We start from the raw sequence: 25095 nt of genomic DNA, 5'->3' as shown, positions 1-25095 counted from the left end.
TTCTGAATTTAATTAGGAACATTCCGACTTCGTAATTTCTCTTCAGTCACAAGAGAGCATTGCCATCGTTCAGTCTGGTTTGGCTGTATGCTGTTTCCACACAAGTGTTTCCTGTAGTGCCAGATCTTCTGCTCACACTAAGAGTATTTCAATTGTTATACATTTACAATCATTATATGGTCATTCAACATAAAAACAACAAAATCTGGTGGGAATATAATTTAAATAATGGTAAAAATAGTGAACAAATTTCGAGAAGTGGAATAGCTTAAAATTTGAAGTAGCCAACTCTTGCTATAGATTGCATGAAGATGATGTTTTAGTAATCCTGTGAGATATGTGTAATTTTTATTCAAATCTATAGCAGCTTTAACACTTCATTTATGTCCTATTGATTAGATGATTCGTTTACTTCGTGTATGAATATAACTGCTTGAAATGGGAGCAATAAAAGTGACTGGGTTTTACAAACCATAGCGAAGACGTAGAATAAACCGTATAAAAGTTTCAGTAACTCTACCGGTAAAGTAGTAGGTCCATGGTGATTTCCAAATATAATATCCAGAGTTGTCACAAAAGGGAATAACTTTAAACCATTTATATAGCCGGATCCATCGCTACTCTGGCTTATTTCATGCCCCACTTAGGATATGCGACTGTGAGTCATCCGGAAATTCAAGAATGGGCGTTGGTAACGCTGCTCGGCTGATAACAGAGTTGGGAGGAAGTAGGTAGATAACGCAACTGCTGTCACTTGCACCGGGAGAAAACTAACAATCACTTAAAAATCTGTGAGTAGGGGACGAGGAGGGAATTTTTGTGGGACTGTTTTGAAATGAGAGACTATTGCAGTGTAAATCTGTGTCGCTAAAATCTCTCTCTCTCTCTCTGCGTGGTTCCTAGAGGAGAGCCACCCTATAGGCTCTACGCTACTTGAATGTCAAATCGGCTGGGAAGCATCGCTGTGACAGATCTCGTTTCGTCTGAAGGTCCGGATTTCGGCCCAGGATTAATTAGGACAGGTATATGAGCTAGGATTAAATAGGGCAGGTATGCGCACGTGGCCGTATCCTATTGGTACAGTCATTAGGCTGTGTTTGAATAGAAAGCATTCCATTCTTAAGTTGGATTCTCTTTCCGAGTCGGCCGCATAGTATGTAGGCCTAATTAGCCCGAAGAAGTTTTCATTTTCATTTGTGTTGCAATTCGAAAAAGGACTTTATGTAGTCCAAACTTAGTCTGATAGGGGGGTTTTGTGCCGGATATTAGGCTAGCCCGGGCCACATGATGTACAGGTGATGTGTAGGCATAGACTACGGTAGAGAACCATCAGTTTACCTTGGATAGACCCAACCCATTTTGGGAAGAGAAGTCTTGACAGTTCCAGACCAGTTCAGTACAAACCGGCGCTCTAGAACATTTTAAAACCATCCTAAAGGTAGGCTAATGATGCTCTACCGGGAGAAGCAAGTGGGTGTCCATCTTAGGTCTAGATAAAAGTATGCTGTGTGTTCTATTTTTTATTTTTTACTTCAGGCTTCATAGCATGATTATCATAGTTCTGAAGTGGGTAATTCTATATAGTATTAGCTCCATGCCTGTTTTTACCTTTTCAACTGGTTTTTTCTACATTTTTAGGGGTTCTGATACTGGCGGTGCATCTGTTTGTTGTCGGCCAAATGGAATGCCCCTTTGCCGTGTTTAGTACTGGCCCGGGGGGTGGGGTCAGTTGGGTACCCATACGTTAACAAGTTATTGCACTTGCCGGACGGGATATGAACCGTTCAAAACAGACATAACCCATGCTCTGTCTTGTGAAGATCACGTATGGAAACCCCTTGTTGGATGGACTTCGGGGGTTAATTACAGGTTAATTAGACTCAAGCGCCAATAATGAAAGATAAATTCATAATTAGCAACCAAAAAACTGTAGAAAAAGTCATAGTTTACCCTGAAGTGTAACCACTTTCGATTTTTTCCGTACCTTGGGTGCCACAACCAGCGAAACGGGTATATAAAAGTAAAGGACCTAGCTAGGTTAGGTTGGATGTGGGAGGCCAAAATTGCTTTTGTGTTTCCTCTTTAGAGATTTATTTTCTGCTACAAACATTGTCATTTTTTGGAATGTTTGATTGCATAAATTTGCTGAGTTATAGCTATACAGAATTTTGGAATAGTTTGCCTAGTACAGCTATGTTGTCTTCAGATCTCTAAATGTTTAAGCGAGGAGCAAATTCATTCCTGCTTTCTTTTAATGTCACCTGAATTCAGGTGTATTTGCTTTATTTGCCATTAGCTAGGGGTATACAAACCTGAGAGGTCTCCAAAGGGAATTCAGCTTGTAGAGAGAGAGACAAATAAAGATGATAAGTAACTATCCTAGATAACCTAGCTAACAGCAAATAAAGTGAATACACCTGAATTCAGGAGACATTAAAAGAAAGCAGGAATGAATTTACTCCTCGCTTAAACATTTAGGGATCTGAAGACAACATAGCTGCACTAGGCAACCTGTTCCAAAATTTTGTTCTGGCCAAATTATAACTCCTAGCAAACTTGCATAGTATCAAACCTGAGTATAGAAAATGACAATATTTGTAGCAGATACATTACTGTACATGATTTAGCCTGTCTCCAAATGTAATTGCTTCTTTTCCCCCTCAACTGTTGTTTTGCTTGTATACTGTTAATGCCATTACTGCGCAGTGAGAAGTTTGTGTTACTTATGCACTGAAGCAAACACCTTAGTTGTGGCCTACAGTAGCCTAGAGCAGGACTCAGACAGATATACATTAACATTGGATTAAGCCTACGCAGTTCACTTTCAGGGAATGGAATAACAAGTAGGACTTAGGATATGAAGAACATACAGAAATATACCAACAGCTGTCAAAGGATTCGTGAAATGTCAGATTACGATGATTGGGAGGGTGTGGCTAGTGTTTGATTAAGGATTATTTCAGTTATCCTTTATACACATCTTTAATGTGTTTATATAAAGAACTGAATGCAAGGCAACAGCAGTACAAATAGTTGAAGAAACAGATTAAACAGATCTAACTCCCACGAGGTGAAACTGTACTGTACAGGCTATGTACAGTAATTAGCTCTCGCCAGTTTAAAAAATTCAAGAATTTCCTTGAAATTTCAGAATGTTCAGGAGTTGAAACTTATAAAATGACAATTTGCTGTTGTAATACTTATGAAAATGTTTGGTTCACATGAGAAAATGAATACATGCAAAGAAGTAAGAAAATTAATACATGCAAAGAAGTATTTTGTACAGAGACTCAGTTAACCACACTGCCCCCTGTGGGTATAGTTTGAGGATACGTCCAAGTCCATTTCCTTCCTTGCTTATTCAATTTATTTCTGATGATAGAAATTCATTTCTTGCTATAATGTGGTTCGGATTCCACAATAAGCTGAAGGTCCCGTTGCTAGGTAACCAATTGGTTCTTAGCCATGTAAAATAAATCTAATCCTTCGGGCCAGCCCTAGGAGAGCTGTTAATCAGCTCAGTGGTCTGGTTAAACTAAGGTATATTTTAAGTATGTGATCAGGTTCTGTAATTACTTATTTGGTATTGATTATATGTGTAGTATTTCGAATGCATTTCATCACTGCACCATTCATTGGTTTTTCCATGTATGGACATTGGATTCTGCCAGATTTTGCTGTGCCAGTTCATGAACTTTGGCATGATCCATAACTCTGGTTGCTGGTTATGAAATATGTTATGATTAAGAAGTCAAGCCGGGAAGGATCTTGATAGTAAGATGTGACAGTGGATGATATTTTCTTTAAAGTCTAGGAAAAAGTAAATGATGGTTATAGATAAGATCGACAAATGTCTTTATTGTATATTTTATGTATTTTAATTTTGTCTTATGTCCTTTCTCATTACAGGTTTGATCATTTTATAAAACCATGTGGAAGGCACAAGCTGGACATCAGATTTCAGCCACTGATAATGGCAACGATGATGATGACTGGGAGACTGATGCTGATTTTGTCAATGAAATGACAGAGGAGGAGCAGAGATATGGAACCAAACGTGATCTAGGATCAATTAAGTAAGTAGGATCAACTAAGTAAGTCTTGTTCATTTGCACAGTGGCATCTGAGCTCAGTAGATGCATGGGAGTCTGGCTTTCTGATCAGTAAGAAGGTCTGTTAATTTAACAAAGACCCTATAATATAGCCTGTAGTTGAATATTTTCAAGTTATCTTACAGCTAACAGCAATTCCACATAGTTTCTAACTTAAACTAATCTGTGTTTTACACTTATCATTCAGTTTAAGGTATTTATCTAAAAGTGTGTCACATCTACAATGGTAGTTCAACAAAAATAATCATAATAATGCAGCTGATAAATGCAGAAGTCTGCTAAATTGAGGTCTGTTAAATATAGATGTTAGTGGGTAGCCTGTGTTTATACTGTTGTAAGTGATTTGTAGGTCTGTATTGTGCTTTTGCTTATTAACTTTTGTTGTGGGCATCATCATTATTACTGTGCTCCTTTACAAAGTTAGGCTGATCCTGGATAATCAACTTCACACCTCCCAAAAATTTTATTGTTTCTGGTGTAAATTGAAGGTCTTTTGCGCATTATTGATAGGAAAACATATTGACATCAGAAATATTACATACTTACATTTGGCTTCTTATGCAGTCCCACTTCACCAAAGGTTCTCCTCAGGACTAAAATTTATTTGCCCTGTGCACAGTTGTGCAGACTTTCCTTATGAAATAAGAAAATCTTTAGATATTTTGAGTCTTCCCGATGTCAAGTGGGATCCTACTGTAAAATCTTGAAGGCTCTAAGATCAACATTCAGAGTACATCTTGGCTTAGAAAACTTGAAACCATCTGTAACTAGTCTTGTGTTGACACCTTTCAATTGATTGTAGGACATATTTTATGCATAATAGGGGTATTTTAGCTTTTTGGAAGCTAATGTGCTGTAGTCAACTGTATTAATAATACAGTTAATCACAAGTTTGTTAATAGGCCACTCATCAAGATTTTTGTAACAAAAGCAATATTTGAGGAGCAACACCCAAGCCGTGGGCTTTATCAAAAGTCAGGACTGGATAACTACAGTAGCTCCTCAGCATATCAGATTCTTTGGGGGTCTGGCCTTTATTCTGACTCGTTCAGAATAAGTATAACATTTCAAATCGTAAGTGATCATATAGCCTAAACAGTTTGAAATGTACTAACCTAATTGTAGCCTAAGTTTTATGCTACAACACCCAGGTTACTTCAACTATATTATTCTAGTTCATAATCAAAACCACATTGCGTTGTGTATATTATCTAAGACACAAATGGTACAAACTTACTGTTAGTTCAAATGGCGCATTCAATATTTTTAGCGTGAATTGAGTTTTGGGATTGGGGTGAGCAAAATCTCTACTTTGTAACCCTCATCCAAAGCACACTCCAAGAAATTGTCCTTACATTTAGATATGCATATATCTCTAAAGAAAATCTCCTTAAATGAACTTTAAGATGAAAAGAAATACTTAATTGTATTTGAAGGCACTGACAACTATGGCTGCATTTCCTGAGTCCTTCCTAGATGCAGTTACCACTGCACCAAAGCTGTAATGAGACTGACTTCATGGCCATCACTGACCAACACCAAATGTTCGACTAACAACCCTACCAGCAAACAGCCAATGACTGGTACTTAAGTGCAATTACACATACATACTTACAATATAATACATGAAACAGCCAAACAAGGCTTTTCACAACTGAGTACAGACACAACATAACATGATATCCTTCCTCTACATAATACGCATTCCGCTTTTGTAAATTTAGAAAGAATACATAAAACTACACCACAAGTTGCGGAAAAGTACAATCTCTCTTGTCAAAGTTTCGACAGCCGTCTTTTAAGCAACAAAATCTGATAAGTGACAAAGACCCTTTCGTATAGCTTGTACTTGACAGGTTTCAGGCTGTCCTACAGCCAACAAAAATTCCAGAGTTCCTAGGATGAAATAACCTATACTTTACACATAACTTTCAATTTTAGAGATTTATCTAAAAATTTATTGCATCAAATATCATCATATTAATGTAGGTGATAAGTACAGATGTACGATGAGACATATTAATAATATTTTAAAAAATATTGAATATATTTTGTCTTGTTGGCTGAAAAAAAAATTGATATTAACAAAATATAAATTTTTTGTTTCCATTTTTTTTAATGTAGTTTTGGTTGCTCAAATATCATCCATTTCTAAACACTGGTAAGAATATTAAGTTTTATCACTTATATCCTCAGTGTCATTTATGGAGAAATAAAACTGGGTATCATCCACAAATGGCTTGAACTTCACCCCAAATCTCAACAGCACATTGGACACTCTAGTTGTATACCTGTATATGCAAAATAGGATTGGACCAGACACGCTTAGAAGTGTCAAGACGTAACTTTCTTCCCTCTTTTGGCTCTTTCTTCCTGAATTTTTATCTTGTCTAAGTTTACATTGATAATCAACCATAAATTTTTGGGCCTTCTCATTGTTCTTTATCCTTCTACTGTAATTTCTTATCTTTATCTGCTTCTTTCCCTTCACTTATACATTATACCTCAACCATCTCATTCTTTTTTCAGCCTTTGGAACCACTTTTCCCAGTAGCACCCTTATTTGCAATTTCTTTCTAACATACTCAGTCCATGAGTCTGAGCATTTTGCAGTCACACACCTCCAAAAATCTACATTGTCTTTTTAAGACCCATGTCTGTTTTCCAAGATAAGTACAAACTTATCTATGAAAACATAATGGATTTCCCTGAATCAGGTAACTTTTAAGAGAGGATTCTCTGTAACTCTATAAATGATGAATTGCTCTGAGTATTAATACTTACTAAAAAAAAATACCTCAGAAAGGTAATCAGAATGTAGGAACTCATCTAAAATAGCTTGGAAGGAAATTGGGATGCAGGAATACAGTCATACCCCGAACTTACGCGAGGTTAGGTTCCAGTACCCCCGCCGTAAGGCGATTTTTTGCGTAAGTTTGGCACTGTCTCTAAAAATGCTAATAAATGCTTATTTCTAAAGTTTAAACACCAAATATGACCATAATCATGCTCTCAAATTAAAGCTAACTTTTAAATGAAATTAAAGTTATTGTAATTTCATTTAAAAGTTAGCTTAATACATTACCCCTAAAAAAGGAAATAAATGGTTGACATGAAAATAGAGAGTTGGAAGAGAATTTCTGTCTCTCTTCCCTTCTGGCTGATCTATTTTTAGAAGTCTTCTCAACCTCTTTTTAATAACTTTTTTATTCTACTCACTTTTTCTTTGTTCTGAAATGCTTTTTCATGAACAAACAGTATTTTTTATTTGGACTAATACAACTCTTAGTTATTATGCCTCTATGTTTTAGAACATATTTGCCACACTAGCACATTTACAGTTTGTAGACGGTACAGGTAAAATTAGATCAACTTAAACTATCTGCTGTGCAGGTAAAGACATACAGTACAGAGAGATAATAAGTTAAAGTGTGTGAGCGCTAACTATGAACAAGAGAGAGAGAGAGAGAGAGACCTTTGACCTGCTAATCAGCAACACTTCTTCCTTCTTGTCATGTTAAATCAACATGTCTGACAGCTTTCTCAACTCAGAGTACTAGCCTGTAATTTGTTTTTGAAGGATAGCGCATTTCTTTTCATGAAGAATATCTTTTTGATTTTATTATTACTTTGACCAGATCCCAGTGTCCTGTGAAGTCAGTTTCTGTTTATTTTTGGGTTGCAAAGGCTTTGGTTTTTTAGATAAATTGAAAAACAGAATTAAAACAACAAGATATATTACAATGTTAACCAAAGAAGATGACTGCCTGAGTAACTTCTCGCACCACAGTTCATGAATAGGGAGTTGAGATATGCATTTGTTGTTTTTAACCTTGAATTCTGTTTTGACTGGGAATAGACAGCCTCTAAAATTGAGTCTGTGATTTATGATAAAAAAAGATTGTAGTTTTGGTCAGAGGGGGTTGAACATTTCATTTGTGAGGTGTCAGTCTGCCTGTTAAGCTGTACAAGATGCATTAAATATGTGTCAAGCTATGTATACAGCATGTAGAAAAAAATTATAGTAGAATTATGAGAAGTGTTTGAGTCATTTATCAGTTTTTGAAGAATTTGTAATTTCTTTGTACTTCTGAATTACAGCATGAAAGAATTCCGAGAGGCCACTCTTAAATCAGATGCTGATATCAAACGTCGTGAACTTGAAGAAGGTCCCAAGGCTTCTTATGGATATGGTGGCAAATTTGGAGTTCAGAAGGACAGGTAAGGTGTTGATGGGCACACTTCATGTCTTTAGTATAACAATACAGTATGTTCTTAAATTACAACCTGTCCAATTTAATCTACACTTGCAACTGACAGTATTTCCAATGAATGTAAGTAAAGAAATTGTTAAAGCTTTTGCATTAATTAAAAAGAATTAATCCCTAAAATCTGCTTAAATGGTGAAAAAAGTTTATTTAGATTACCTATTAGTGTATTCTAGATGGTAGTACCAATAAATAAGAGAGCTAAGAAAGACAGGGTGTGTGGTCATTGGGAATGTAACCTGGCATTAGGTAAGCTTGGGAATATCGGCAGTGTTGTGCTATAAACCACTACCTGGTCCTGAGTCATGGTCCTCAAATATTCATTAGATATTTGTCAACCTAACTCATTTCTTATGCTCCAGCATTACTTGAAGTATTATAATTTGTGTATAAAAGTTGTTTGCAATATTGTATAGCTTTGTTCTTCTGTTATACAGCAGTTCTGTTTTGTACTATGCTTTGTATTCAATATACAGTAAGTTTTATTATGTATTAGATTTCTTGTATATTATATTTTAAAATATGTATTTTACATTACTGTACACTAATGTGCATTTTAAAGTGCCCGTATATGTGAAAAGTTGGGTACATAGTTTTGCCACAACTCGTAATGCCCAGTGTTCCATGCTATATTTAGGTACAGTACAAATTACAGGGCTTATTTTTGTGGTTTGATTACCCAGCATTGTTGTGATCACCATAACTTTTATTGTTGTTATAGTTTTATTATTATTGTATTTCCCAATTATTAAGGCAAAATGCAGGAAACCCTCTTATGAATTTCATTATCTTTGGTTACTTTTTGAATAGATAAAATTGAAAAAAATCAAAGTTGAGTCATTAAAGGACATTTTATTGTGTTTTAACCTTCCTGGTAATTTTAGGATGGACAAAAGTGCTGAAAGCCATGAGTATGTTGGAAAGGTGGAAAAACATGCGTCCCAAAAGGACTATGCCACTGGCTTTGGTGGTAAATTTGGAGTGCAGGCTGACCGTCAGGATAAGTCCGCTGTGGGGTGGGATCATGTGGAAAAGGTGGACAGACATGAGAGTCAAAAAGGTTAGGTATATGTTTCTATTTGTCCCTGGTTTTAAGTGATGCTTTTCATTTAAAGAGGATTATGAATTTCAAGGTTGATGGCTGAATCTGGTCACTTAAAGCTAATATTCTGTTTAGTTCATGGTACTGTATGCATTGATATTGTTTTCCTGGTGCATAATTTTCATTTGGTTGAAAAGTATCAGAAAGTCAATATTTCTATACAGTCACACTTTGTTTCACATTAATCTTTGATTTAGACAAGATATTGATTAGTTCTCAAGGAGTGAAATTGTTTGTTGGTGTTCATGCCTGGCAGTTAATGCTGACTTACAGCCTTTGTTGTGCTTCTATTTTGTTATACATTATTTGCTTCTATTATGCTTTCTTGTCCCTCTTCTAGTGATGAAGTAAATGTATTGTATTTTTTTTAATTATGAGACCTATAACTACTGGCTAAATGATTTTTCTAGCATTTATGCTATTTGTATATTAACGTAATTTATTGTCTTGGAGCTATAGCCTAGGCTATTTCCAATTATATATGCAGTTTTTCTACAAAAGGAATTAATGGAGGAGCCCTCAGCAACTCTGAGGAATATGAAGAATGCATTCTTATGTGTCACGGAAACAAAAGAGTAAAAGTAATTTTAGACTGTAATTGAACACATCATTTGAAGAAGGACTTTTCATCTGGGATGGCCAGGTCAGTGAGAGCTAAGCTTTTTTGGATCATTTAAACTGTTTTTATAACTAACTTCCTCAGAGATGAACAAGCATGAACTTGGTTTGCTGTGATGCAGATATAGTTCAGATATAGCTTATTTTGACAGATTATAGCAAAGGGTTTGGTGGAAAATTTGGAATCCAGGCAGATCGTCAAGACAAGTCCGCCTCTGGGTGGGACCACATTGAAAAAGTGGAGAAGCACGAGAGTCAAAAAGGTATATAGTATTTTAATTTATGGCATGTTATTGTATGACTGATAAACAAGACCATTATTTAAAACTCTTAAAAGCAAGTTGCAAGCTCAAGAAATTTAGTCCTAAAATTCTTAAAAGCAAGCAATGAGGAAAATTTAATTCTTTAGGTTTTTGAAGTAATGTAATTTTTGTTTTATGTTTCTCTTGATCTTTGAAAGTTTGAATTTCTCCCCTTGTATTGTCCCATCCACTGAAGTTATAGAAGCATTCAGAGAAAAGTAGCACTTCATAAATCTAGTCTTGTAGATTTTCTGCTGAATTAAATTAGAATGGTTATTTGGTCATTGCTGTTTTCCGAATAGGTTCTCAACTCCAAAACTATTTAAAGCTAGGACTTCTGCCTAAATTTATTTTTATTTCAGAAACAGCATCAATGAATGGGTAATGTTAGGAAAAAGCAGAACCTGGGTAAAAGTAAGAAATTCAAGGTACAAATTGCTAAAATACAAACTTAAAAGCTATAGGCAGTTTGGGATGTAAGAATAGGTTAAGTGTGCACTCATTATGTATTAAACATTCAAAGATCTTGTCTACTGAAAGTGGCTCATTGAAATGTAGTGCACTGAAAATGGCTCACTGAAATGTAACAAAGTTTATAGTATGAATTATGAGTGCCTGAGCTCAGGATAGGACATATAGCACTTACATAATTGATAAGGAAGAAAAAGCAAATTAAACATTTGGCCTATGGCCTTGCATTGCTCACATGCTTTTTAAGAAGTAGGTCTGGTTCATAAATTGCCTGTAATTTTATTTACTTAATGTTTTAATAAGTTTAAGTACATATATATATGAAATAAAGAATTTCCTGAGCTAGTCTTTTTGGTATATTTGGATGTTTTAATCAGGTGTATTTGCTTTTAAAGACATACAGGCCTTTGCACAATACATTGAGTTATTTTATTAATTGAAAATTATCAGATCTGTCCATAAATATGAAAACTCTGAAAATAGGTGAAGATGTAAGCAAAATGTCCTGTAGTCCTTGTAGATCACTACAGTTTTTTTACTGGGAGAATTATGTACGATTAAAAGCTTGATGAAATTTATGCTTTATACTATTTAAAATGCTGCCATTGCTGAAATCTTGTGCGCTTCCATTTGCTCATATTGCTTAGCTTTCTGCAACTTTGCTCCCAACAGATTATTCAAAGGGCTTTGGTGGAAAGTTTGGAGTACAGAAGGATCGGCAAGACAAATCGGCAGCTGGTTGGGACCACATAGAGAAAGTTGAAAAGCATGAGAGTCAGAAAGGTAAGGTAATTTATACTGCTTGCCTTGCCTTTGCAAGAGTCAAAATCTGCCTTAGAATATTGTCTTAATTTTATCTTCTATTTCATTATACTGAGACCCTATACATATTTTGAGAAAATTATTCCGTATCAGTCTTCCTTTGGCACATATCTTCATTACATATTTACTGTTTTGTACAAATACTGTAATTTTATTTTTTGCAGATTACACACAGGGTTTTGGTGGCAAATTTGGAGTTATGTCAGATCGCCAGGATAAATCTGCAGCTGGTTGGGATCATATTGAAAAGGTGGAGAAGCATGAAAGCCAGAAAGGTAATTATTTATCATTTGTAATGTTTTTAGTAGCAGTTTTATTATATAGATTTTTAATTTCTGTATTTTGGCTCAAAAGTTTTCTTGATATAAATTTCTTACCTGTTCAACTTATAAGGCAAACATGCCAGTCATTTGATCGAATAAGAGTTTAAAGTGAGTGAAAGAGCAGTAAAGAAATACGAAAGCTATTTGGATTTTGAGAAACTGCTTAAAACGTGTAACCAATTGATTATCCCAGTTTCTCAAGCTGAACAAAAATGAGCCTGCCTCTTTTTTAGGGTCTATGTGGAGGGACTTTGAAGGAAATTTTTCTTGTGAAGCAAAGTGAAACAACTTTCACAATAGTACTGTATTTTCAGACATGGCCAAATGATTTAAGGTGGGTTAACATACATACACTTAAAAAATTATTCTATTACCACAGATGGCAAGAAATCCTGTCATGTGTGGTAAGGGAAACCACTTTTTTTGGTCATTTGAATGAGGGGTGAAAATAGAAGCAACGTCTAACTTAAGAAGTTGGATGGTTAGGTGGAGAGAGACTAAAGGCAATAGATGGAAAGTAAAAGTTAGATGGCAGTGGTGCTAGGGACCTGAGAGTTACTGCGAAGAACCATTAGTACCACCTGCCATGTACAGCACAAGGCCACCTTTAAGTGGGTGTTCCACATTTTAGGGAACATCGGATGTTTTAAAAAATAAATGATTTTTTATACAAATGCGTGACTTTATGTATAATCAGCACACATTCAGTCTCTGAATGCCCTATACACTTCTGTCTAATGTTAAATAGGCAAAAGAAGAGAAATAATAGTCTTGTTCATGCACTTATGTATCCCTGACTTTCCAGCAGTTAATTTGTGTAGTGTGGACTGTTAGCTGTGTAAGCATTCAGTGGAGTTGGGAAAAGGGAACCTTATAGAATAACTAATGGGTTTGTATGATAAAATATTTTGAAAAAAGATTGCTACTCTGCAAATCCTGTAGTCTGAGTCATAATTGAGGTAGGAAAGGATGAAGCTGCTGAATATACAGTGATACCTCATTACAGTGCTCATTCTTAATTGGTTCCAGAAGACATGACAAGTGCTGAAAACAAGAAGTACCAAACAAATGTTTCCCATAAAGAATAGTGTAAAATTAATTAGTTGATACCAGACCATCCCAGAAAACGATATTGTTTAAGACATTTTACGCATTGATGGGCTTGTATTTTACTTCTACAGTACAATATAATCATAAGTAGAGGAAACATTAAAGATTAAATACAAAAACATTTCTGCGTAAGCTAACTTCATTTTACCTTTTGTTTTTCATAAATCATTATCTTGGTAACACTTCCACCCATTAACTACTTTTTGTTTATCCAGATTGACAACAATTTTCCCACTTCCTCAAGCATTTAAGACCTCTGTTTTGTCACAATTTTGATTCCTTTAACAACATCCGCAGCTTTAGTTATTTCTTTATTTTTACAACAGGGATAATTTCTTAGCACGTGGTGCTCTGCAGAAAGATCATCTTCTCTTCATCTCTCTCCAGCCGCCTTAAGTAGGTGATGCCTGTTATGCCATTAGGCAAGGTAGCAGAGACAAGAGAGGAGGTAATGTGGATTTTGCCTTACGAATGGATGACAGGAATCTTGTGGGAATTCCCTTGAACACCCCACATCCAAGGATGCTTTTGTTCCTGGACACATCAATGGAGGGTTGAGGTGCTCATCTGGACTGAGGTTATAGCTCAAATGCAATGACAGGATGTGAGAGGTGCTGCTGGCCCTACAAGCATTCCAAAATCATGTGTTGGGTCATTCTGTAGTACTGATGAACAACAATACAACCATGGTGGCAGGAATGACATTTTACCATCACCTTTTGTTTGCAAAGCAAATGTTTGAGTGGGTGTTTACCATACCATCAACTAGGTACATCCTAGGCAGGTGGAACATTTTTTCAGACCAGTTCAGCTACCAAGGACAGGTAGTAGTGGCAGAACAGTCTTAAAACCTCTGAGTGGAGTAGGGTGTCAAGCTCTGAGGAACATTGCAAATTGACATGTGTCCTATGGGGGTGTTCTGCTCTTCAGTGACAGATCTTTGAGTGTCCCTGGAGGATGCCTTCCAGCACTCCTGAGACAGTCTGGATGTTTTACCTTTTTCTATTCAGTCTGATCCACTGATTGATCAACAGTGCAGCTCCTACAAGAGAGAGGCATGTATTGCAGAACTACACAGATGTCAGAGTACCTCTAAAGATCCTTGCCTAACATTTACAAGAAGTAGGCCATCTTCTCTGACTGGTGTTGTAAATGGAATCTCTCTCCAGTCAAAGTCTGTGCAACCTTAGGTAGGGTGACAAATCAAAAGACAGCTAAATTTGGCCAATACAAATGATTGGTTCAGATTATAACTTTATTAAAAGGAGAGTGAAAAGAGTCACACCTTATCAGCCTAAGCTCTACAGCTGGATTCTCAACTTAGTGAATGCCACAGAGACTGATGGTCACTCAGTTGAGTGTCCAGTTGTAGAGCTTCAGCTGATAGTATTGTGACTCTTTCTGTTCCCCTTTTAACAAAGTTATAATCTGAACCTATCATTTGTATTGGCCAAGTTTAGTTGCCTTTCTATTTGTCACCCTGTGTGAGGTCACACTTGGTTTTCTGAGGATTTCCTTTTTGGGCAAGATCTCATTTTGGCACTGGGCTGTAACATTGTCATAACTATGCCAGTATTAATAGGAGGTGGCAGAGAACTTGACATTCCAGGTGGAAATTTGGCTTATGAGGCAGATGACAATGAGTGCCATACATAAAATAACATATTTAAAGTAATTTATATTTTAAAGTAATTTATATTTTTTGTATTCATACAAACCACAGCTTTTTATCATAATCCCACTTCAACCACCTACTTAGTCCTTGATGACAAAGGAAAAAGGGCTTGGTAACTGCAGGTGAGTGAGGGGATGAGTGGGGGATTTCCCCCCCTCACCCCCACATTCATCTTACCACCAGTTAACTACTTGTAACTCAGTTTCAGTGACTGTTTCCAGCTCAAGCTGAGGGATATATCCTGAATAAAAGGCTCTTGTTTGTATTCTTAGGCAAAATTCAATTTATTTGAAAAATTTGTTTTTTATGCTATTTTTATTGTTTTGAATTGACTGAAAACATTATAGTTTTAAAAAGTATTTTCCTGTTAATGCCTGAATGACTTTCTTTTCCATAGTTTGTGCAATATCATGTTTTTTTCTTTTTCAGATTATTCGGTAGGATTTGGTGGAAAATTTGGTGTGCAGAAAGACCGACAAGACAAAACAGCAGTTGGCTGGGATCATATTGAAAAGGTTGATCATCATGAAAGTCAGACTGATCACTCAAAGGTTAGTCAAGACATGGGCAATAAATAACCTCTGTTAAGACACACACACACACTCTCTCTCTCTCTCTCTCTCTCTCTCTCTCTCTCTCTCTCTCTCTCTCTCTCTCTCTCTTGTCTACTTCACTGATGACCTGTGTTTAAATCTCAAGCCAGGCAAGGAGGAACAGATGAACTTTTCTAAAAATCCAGTTTGCTTTTGTTGACCTAAGGAGTGAATTAGGTACTTAGTTTTTAAGAAAACTGTTGTAGGACACAGTTTGGGTGGAAAGAGAAGAGAGGAAAATTAGAGTGAGGGCATATTTCTCCATTAAAATGTATAACCATTCATAAGACATCTCTCTCTCTCTCTCTCTCTCTCTCTCTCTCTCTCTCTCTCTCTCTCTCTCTCTCTCTCTCTCTCTCTCTCTCTCTCTCTCATCTTGTTGTCCAAGATCACTGACTCTTAGTTTTTAGTACAACCATGGGGTTGTCTCCTAGTTCCACTTTTAGGTCTTTGTACTTCATGTTGATTTTTCTGGATCTCTTTATCCTGCTGTCCAACACTGCATCTCCCATTTTTCGCTTTCTTGAGCACTGAACAGCAGAAAGTGCCTCAGTCCTTGGCTTGACAGCTTAAATTTCATAAAATCAAACTATTGCTGCATTTTCTATATGTCAAAGAGTTTGGTACTGTACATGGGTACATGGGGTACAGTATTGAAAACTGTATACCAGTGGTATTCAAGACTACCTACCATAATTCATGGAAAACTTTTGAACAGACAACTTTTTATAGGTGTGAAACAAAAGCATGGCGCAGTCACATTAAAAATCATGTAAGGAACTGTTTTATATGATTGATGATTAATATTGATTTGCAGTAGTGTAATTACCTATTCTGAAATACAGCTACAGTACATACAGAGTATACACAGACTGATACTTTATTTAACTAATAAATGTCTCATAATTTCTAAGCACATGATTGCCAGATGAACAAAAGTGACCATTTCATGTTTAAAAACAATGTAAAGCAAATACATTAAAATATATAACCATTGTTCACTGTACAGTACAGTAAACCCTCCGTATTCACGTTCTCATGATTCCCGAAGTCACGTATTCACGGATTTCTCTGTGGAATGTATCTACCCATTATTTGCGGAAAATTCGCCCATTCGCTGTATTTTTCACTGAGAAATATTCACTAATTACTGTATTTTCATGACTAAATGCACTTTTTGTGATAAAACTGTTAAAATACTCAGGTAATACTCGAGTTACAATAATTCGATTTTGCAATGGGGTAAGCAATTAATACCGATACAACAATATTATTTATAAAATATTTTTAAATTTTACGCGGGCGCAGGCAGCAGCGTAATCAGGCAGTGAGAGAGACCAAATTACAGTAGATAAATTTTCCTCCATCTCTTTATTCCATCTTCTAGTTCAAAAAGTAGAAGAGAATGATAAAAGTATTGTTAGTAACGTTATACTCTTGCATAAATGCGTACAGCCACAAACAACCGATCAAGAAACTGGTGTTTTGCTTACAACCAAATTGGATAACAGCAGCCGTTTACCTGGTATTTCAACCATCGTACGGTAATAAACAATTACCCTAGGGTATAGCACAAATGACATTAAGTAGAATAGGACTGATATATTTTTACATTATACCCTTATTCGATATGGATAAAAGATCGTCAAGGAAATATACTGCTAAATTTAAGCTGCATGTTGTAGCTGAAGCTGAGAAAACAATGTTCAAGCTGCTAATGACTATACAGTACTGTAAATTATCGTGCATCGGCAACATGGATGAAACTCGATCATAATTAAAATTGGAGAAAAAGTATTTTAATCAAAACTATTGGGCATGAAAGAACACATTACTGTTATTTTTACACCGATAAACGATAATTACGCAAAGCTCTTATTATGATGAAATCAAGTGAAAATAGCGAACGGAATCTTGAATTTTTTTGCACAAAACAAACGTCCATTGTTATCTATTAACAAAAAAATAGATAAATTAATTTCACAAGACGATTTTAGTTATTTCGACTTATATTTGAAAACTTGAAAACACTTCATATAATATAATGAAAAATAACCTTGGCCCAAATAAATAAAGTATCTAGAGATTCATTTATGCTAACTAGAAGCAAGAAAAGTGCTCTGAACTGAATTAAATGCAGTGAAATAAACACCACATAAATGATTTCCAAACCAAAATATTGATCGCTATGACCACAATTTATAATACAAAAGCAATATAAGAATATATATACAATATTATTGGATACAGTGAATTAAGGCATAACATTTCAAAAGATCCATGGTAAAGATGCATATTTGTTGTGTTGACGTTTGTGTAATACGATATGTGAATGTAGAGTACAGTATAATGTAGGCTACACTACCATTTTATGTATACAATATACCATAGTGTAGGCTAAGCTAATTCTTGTTTGTTATTCAATTTCGCTTTGCATGAACCTCCAGAATTAGCTGATATTAATAATTACTATACCATGTATATATAGAGTATACTTTATAGGATAGGCTAGGCTACTATATAAGTATACATGGTACTGAATACCCTAGTGTAGGCTAGGCTGTGTGGGAGATACGTTTTGGTAGTTTTTTACGTTTTTTCCAACAAACAATGGTTTTTTTAACTAACCCCATCGTAAGTAGGATAATACCTATATAAGCATTTTTAGTTTGTTTTGTGTCTGTTTGAACTATCAAAATAGGCAGTTCTAAGTGTTTTTAGAAGGGTTCTAAGTATTCGCGGGTTTTAGCTATTTGTGGGGGGTGTGGTACTCATCCTGCGCGAATACTGGGGGTTTACTGTAGTTAGAACTTTTAACACATAAGAAAAAGCAAAGACACATAGTGATTTATTTGCAAAAGCAAAAACACTAAAGTACTGTACAAGAATTTTTTTGCTGGACTCGGGTACATTAAGTAACAAAGTCCTAAAAGGTGAGGTCTACTAAGCAATTATGATGAATATCTTTTCAAAATAATGCAAAGCAAAGCTTTGGAGAATCCAAAAGGTTTCTTGTTTTAATGGGGATGAGGAATAAAGAACCCAGTAATCCATTCCTACAGAAGGTGTCAAAGGTGCATGTGTATATAGTTACTAAGTGTTTTTCTGTTAAATGTACTGTTCTTTTTTCAAAAGTTGTGGGCCTAGATACTGATACTGCTGTATTAAGGCTAATAATGATTGATGGGTTTGTCATGAAACAGTTACTACAGTCAGTTACTACAGTCAGATTTTTTATATTGTGTTTATAATACAAATACTGTATGGTCTTTCAGGGCTTTGGAGGTAAATTTGGAATACAGAAGGATCGTATGGATAAAGTCGCCCATAGTTATTCAGAACAACAAGGCCAAATAGGAACCAACTATGAACCTACAAAACCAACTGCACAAAGTATACAATTTCTTCTCAGTTTTATTGTACCTAAAAAGCTTGAATGCAATCACTGCGTTCATATGAGTGGATGAGATATAAATTCCCTTGATTGGATATTTTGATAGGTATCACAATGCTGGTATGAGATAAAAATTTTCATTGCAAACCAAATAATTATGATTAGCTCTCATTGTGGCCATACAAACGCACTAAGCCCAGTGTTGTCCCTACCAATGATAGACACCCTCTTGCAAAATTAAAGGTAGATCCCAGGGTCTCAGACTGCTTCAGGTGTTGTTATTAGAACTTTTTAGAAAGTTCCCAGATGTCCCACTGTTGCAATCATGGTTTCCTTTATTGCCTTTATTAATTTCCTTTATAATTTTGTACATTTTTTAATTTACACTACTGTATATGGAAATTAGCATATTTTTCTTAGTTTTGGGGAATATGAGGGGATTATTTAGTTGAAGTGGATTGATCTTACATGAAATGAATGGTGGTTTGTCAATATAGCTATGGAAATTTAAGTCTTCATTTGTCTGAAGATGGGAATAGCTAATGTTATGCTTAATTTTTTGTGGCAGGTTTACATAATTCCTGTTCCTTTTCATAATTTGTTAAGTTCTGGTTGTTTTAGTGTTGGTAATTATAATTAATTATCATAATATAGACTATCTAGTACTTTCGTAAAAAAAAAGGTTTTGACTTAGGAAAAACCCATTTTTGGTAGTCGCTGTTTAGTCCTCAAGGAGTTACCCTTCCTTGGTCTACCAGAGCTCCATGGTACCAAACCAATATCAAAGAATTGTCTTTTAGCTAGTCTTGTAGCCAGTATTGTGTCATAATAATAAACACTATAACGTGATGGAGTATGTAATGGACTCAAAGATAAGAGGGCATTTTCCCTTATCTTCCATGAAGTTAAACCGAGTTTTCCAATGTCAAAACCTGCAAGAAGGAGAAGTGACTTTTGTGCATGTGCGTCCGCCATATTGTCTACAAATGGACTGGCACAGAACCAGGGAACCATTACTCTGTTGGTCAATGCAGGATGATCCCTTACCCAAATCCCATGCCTTTACATCAGGGAACTGGGAGGGTTTTGATGACTCAGCAGTGACTACCTGATGTAAAGTGGGAGTGTTTTGAAACTCAACAGTGACTACCAAAACCTGTTTTTTGATAGTGTAGTCGCTAGTTTTGTCCTCAAGGAGCTTTATACTGACAGGTGACAAAAGGCTTAAGTTCTCAAATTTTAATCCCAACAACCCAAAGAAAAAAAACATTTCTAGTCCGAGGTCAAGCCACAAGTTTCAAGCCCCATTCTTTATTCTAAATACCCCTCAGGATTTTGGTAACAAAGAACAAGAAACTAAGTAGACACATGGGCCTCATCAATAGGTTTGAGTTCTCCATAGAAAAGACTGTCAGTTATGTTTTATGAAAATGTAATGTAAATTGTGAAGAGATTGACTTGAAGATTAGAGAACATCACATATCCATAAGTCAAAGAGCAAAGTTCTTAAGGTTTAATTTTTGAAAAATGCCTGAACTGGAAAGTCCATATAGCCTATATTAGACAAATGCAAAACTACCTTAAATTTTATTAAAAATTATTTCATACAATTTTGGGAGCTGACAGACCAACTTTGGCAATATTGTACAAACCAGCCGTCATGTCTATATTAGAGCATGGATGTCAAAGATAAGGTTTAGCCCCAGATACAACTTTGAAAAGTTTTGATCTAGTTCATTATGGGGGACTCGGAATAAGAACTGGAGCTTTTAAATCTTCCTCAAACACTTTTATCTAAGATGAAAATGGTGAACCATCTCTTAACTCTTCATTGTGACTTAGTAATACGTATAATGTATAGTGCTGTAAAAATACAAGCGATTCATCAACAAAAACACTTTTTGATCAAAGAGATATATTGATATCTCTATGATGTAAATATTCACAATTCAACACCTGACCTAATTAGAGCCAAGTGGCTGTTTGAATAAACATATTAATAAACAGTTTCCTCTACTAATAGAACTACCTCCTCCTTTGGGCTATTCATAAGATACAAACTCGTACACACTTAAAATATATATCTAAAAACTATACGTATACCCCGTAACACGCAATAAAACATGTAAGATGTCATGGTACATACTATTTGATTTACACTGAAGGATCCAAATCTTTGTCAAGCATGGGATTTGCAACAATATCACTCGACAAAACACACCAGTTTCCCTTGCCTAACAATGCTTCTGTTTTCACTGCAGAATTATTTTCAGTAGGACCAGCCATGAAAATTATTAGATATACCATTGCAGAGACATATAATTTTGACTTGAAAAGTGTTTTAGAAACCCTTCTAAATTCTAATCTAAAGAAATACCTTTGCATAACAAATTACATTTTCACTCCACCCATGCATGAGCAATGAAATTGTCAATAGGGTCTGAAGATGGTGAAAATGTGAGAAGATATTAAACACCGATAAACCACAACCAGAAATCGCATTAACCGATAAACAGTAATAAATGGCGTTTATGACACCGTAACTGCTGATAAACCAACCGATAAACCACATACCAGCAATAAAACCGCTGATAAAAACCACCTACTGACACCAATAAACCGCTTAACGGCGCCGAAAATCAGGTTAATAACTTTGTTAGCCCAGCATCGTAAAACCAAAACGCTGTTAACCAATACTGCCAATAAGTGGGGAGTGCCTGTAATGGATTTGTATTAAAAAAATTTATATTTTACATTATATTTAAAGATTTTTCATAGATACTAATCATTGCCTTAATAGAGCAACTGTTACCATAGACCTGTTTCCTCCTGAACAACAAGTGGGAAGAAGATTTGGCTAGGCTAGGGGGGGGGAATGGGAGGAAGAGTGGAGGGAGTAGTAGAAATGTTTAAGAAGTATGGCCAGGTACTTTAGAAAGGCAGTGGGTAGTGCATTCTTTGTATGAATACACTCAAGAATACTTTGATTTTAAAGTACATTATTACTTTGGATACATAATGCTTATTTGCCACTTTGTTTTTACTTAGAGAGTGAAAAAGCACATAACCTTCGTGCTCACTTTGAAAACTTAGCGTCGACTCAGGAAGAAGAAAGACTGAAACATCTTGAAGAGGAGAGAAAAAAAAGGCTTGAAGGAGACACAGCTGTCATTCTTCAGGAGAGGAGCAAGCAGCTGGAACTGCAACAAGAGGAAGAGGAGAAGATTCGCAGACAAAATGAAGTGGAAGAAAGAATAAGAGATGAAAGAAAGAAGGAAGCTCTTAAAAGAAAACAAGAGATCCAGAGACAACTGCAGGAAGAGGAAAGGCAAGAAGAGCAGCAAAAGAAGTAAGTATATTTTCCTTTTTATATGCTCAGTGTACTACTAAACATTTTGTGGTTAACCAGATGTCTCATATGTTCATGTGAACGAAAAACCTTTTGCTTTCCACTAACAATCCATGCCTTATAGACAAAGGCTGAGTGTAAACTAAAAGCTAGTAAAAGCTGCCTTTTTAGATCTCCCTTTGATTCTTCCTCTGACTGCATATAGGAGTACTGTACAGTAGTCCTTCAGCTTATCAGATGTTCCAGGGGGTTTGGCCACCTGATAAGCAGCAAAACCTGATAAGTGACAGGAGACCATACAGTGTAGCAGTGTAGCCTGTATTTTAACTTTTCAAGATATTTAACTTTCATTATAATCCTGCATTTGTTGGTACACAAGGCATACCAGCATTTGAGATGCCCCCCAATGTTGGGAGCATATTCTAGAAAGATTTAAAAAATTGTCTTTTTCTTGTTTTGCGTAGCCCTTCTCTCTATAGGGCTTCTTTATTACTGTAAATGAAAATAAGCAGTAGGTTATAAAATGGTCACATTTTTTTTCAGATTGAAGACATATAATTTTTGTTAAGTGGAAAAGGATACAGAAGTAAAAAAAAGATTGAGAGTCCATGATTACTAACATCATGGGTTTCACAGCACATTAAAGAAGGGAAGATGGCTGTTTGATCCCTAAAATTAACACTACAGTAATGAGTCAGGTGAGGGGGTCATGGTGTTAGGGCTCGTACTGTTTTAGCTCTGTGGTCATTACATCAAAGGAATCTTTTCTCAGGGATGCAGAGATGCAGAGGAGGAAAACAGAGGAGGATGCTATGAAGATGCAGCAGCAGGTAAGTGGGATGATATTTTGAAGAGGTTCAGAGTGTTTGTTTTTAGTTCTGTGGATGCAGTATTCATTTGCAGTCTCCATTATTACCATCATAATTAGTTTTTTAGGTTCCCTTTAATTGCCAGTTTTCATAAAACTCTAGCATTCTGTGTTGTTATACCACTGGTGAATCACATCATTATAATAACTAGTAGTTGAAAGTTTTATGAATGCATAAATTCATGAGGAATCGAATGCTAGGGTATTTAACTAATTTATTTTGAATCAACAAGTCCAATTATAACTTGTGGAAGAGGAGCTAGGTTGGGTAATGGCCTAGAGAGAAGAGGAGGAAGTGAACTTCTTAACAATTTTTGTAAAATAAGTTATAGATTTTAGACTATAGATGAGTGAAACTGCATGGTTTGCGCCTCATGAACTAGAATAGTTTTTACACTATGGCAGCGTTTTATTTTTTAATTATTTTGCATAGACTTGTTACTGGAATGCTGGAATTACATTTTTCAGAAATAAAGGCATAATCTTTGATATTAATCTGTTATATACAGTTGTGGATTTAGGGAAATATTTTGAATAAGTAAAAAATCTTTTACCCAGAAGAAATGAAAATTTTGCTAAATGTTATCATAATAGGTTGTAACTTTTCTGGTAGCAGTCCCTGTTTGTTAGTAATTTTTGTAAGACTGCAGTATTGAAGTTATATTTGTTAAGGGCTGTACTAAAAGCTATGCATAGCATTGTCATTCAGCTTATTAAGTGAAATGTTAAGTCAGTTATAACGTCAGAATTCTATGTTTTTTATCCTGTTGATGGGGGTTTTTTATTGGAAAAGATAACATTATAAACAAATGAAAAAGCTTGGCTTAGTGCTAGACCATAAAATCGTGGGGTCATGGAAATAAATTAATACAGTCTCAATAGTATTTGAACACTAATAATCCAGAACTTGCATTCCAAGGGTATATAATTTGTTTTACATTGAGTAGTATTTTTTTTTTCCAAAGAAATGAAAAAATTATATTTTTAATAGTTTTCAAGCTAGGTGAAATTGTACAAACTGAGGCTGAATTATTTTACTAGGCATCTTATTATAATAACATTAACATTATTATGGTATTAACTATTAATATTATTGTCATCATTATAATTCATGAGATATTTTAAACTGCATACTTGATTAATACAAATGTGATCAGTTGAGTAATTCATTAATTGACTTTCACATTGAGTACATATGTGGAATTTCACATCCACATATCACTTGAGTTATTTAACCTCTGCCTTAAGAAATCCTTAATTTTATTACCTTTTTTGTAGATTTTAGATTTTTTATGTTTTGGTTTATTATATTTTTGTAATAATTCTGTTGCTTGCTTTTAATACTGATGGCTTTCCTTCAGTAGGAAGGAAGGAAATTTCTGAGGGTAGTTTGGTACTGTTCTTTATTTTTATTCATAAAGAGTAACAAATTACCAGCGTGAGTCTGAGTAAAACAAAACGAAGGAAACTGAACTCCGTGCAATACATTAACATTGTATCGTTCAGTTTTGTTTTGTAGACCTGAATTTTTATTGTTCATGTTAGCATCAATATAAATATGAAACATAGCCAAATTAATGTTAAAATCTTGCTCACACTCAGTGCTGTAGGGCACACAACAAATGGATTGCGTACCCTACATCATCCAGATGTCGATTGAGTTTTACAAATTTGCATTTCACAAACATATGCTTGCATGTGTGTAATTTGAAAGGTATCAGTTCATCATGAAGAAATTATAAAAAAAACTGTATAGCTTATGCTACACAACCTTAGGTTATAACTAAAAATGACTATGTAATAGACTCTCCAAACTACTTGAGTGTCCTCTGAAATGGAGTGCTTCTGCGTAAAGATTTTCCATGCCAGAGCACAAGAAAACAAAAAACTTTACCAACAGGAATTTGAGAATTTTGTTGGATTGCTTAGATATGTATCATGTTTCCCTAACCCTGTAGTCAGACTTCTAGGACTGCATAATATCCAGTCACACAGTTAATTATTAAGATATAAGTTAAACAGTTTGCAGATGACTTTTAGTAATTTTTCACTTTAGCAATTCAGCTTCTCTCTGGTTCCTAGATAGCT

General features: G+C 35.3%; 1 protein-coding gene across 9 annotated transcripts in view; it reads left to right on the top strand.

The window, feature by feature from the left end:
- Positions 1 to 650: 650 nt before the first annotated feature.
- Positions 651 to 25095, top strand: part of Cortactin (cortactin) — a 70158-nt gene continuing 45713 nt past the window's right edge. For 2 of the 9 annotated variants that reach the window (XM_067131196.1, XM_067131193.1), the window contains exons 1-11: positions 659 to 791; positions 3910 to 4076; positions 8214 to 8333; positions 9265 to 9440; positions 10253 to 10363; positions 11546 to 11656; positions 11860 to 11970; positions 15233 to 15354; positions 18672 to 18789; positions 21839 to 22139; positions 22912 to 22969. In XM_067131196.1, coding sequence (XP_066987297.1) covers positions 3931 to 4076; positions 8214 to 8333; positions 9265 to 9440; positions 10253 to 10363; positions 11546 to 11656; positions 11860 to 11970; positions 15233 to 15354; positions 18672 to 18789; positions 21839 to 22139; positions 22912 to 22969 — 1374 coding nt within the window. In that variant the 5' untranslated portion in view covers positions 659 to 791; positions 3910 to 3930. The other 7 variants (XM_067131197.1, XM_067131194.1, XM_067131195.1 and 4 more) reach the window with 6 other exon arrangements.

This window comes from Macrobrachium rosenbergii, chromosome 29 (assembly GCF_040412425.1).
Source record: "Macrobrachium rosenbergii isolate ZJJX-2024 chromosome 29, ASM4041242v1, whole genome shotgun sequence".
Lineage (NCBI taxonomy): Eukaryota > Metazoa > Arthropoda > Malacostraca > Decapoda > Palaemonidae > Macrobrachium > Macrobrachium rosenbergii.
This window is presented reverse-complemented; position numbering and strand designations above follow the sequence as displayed.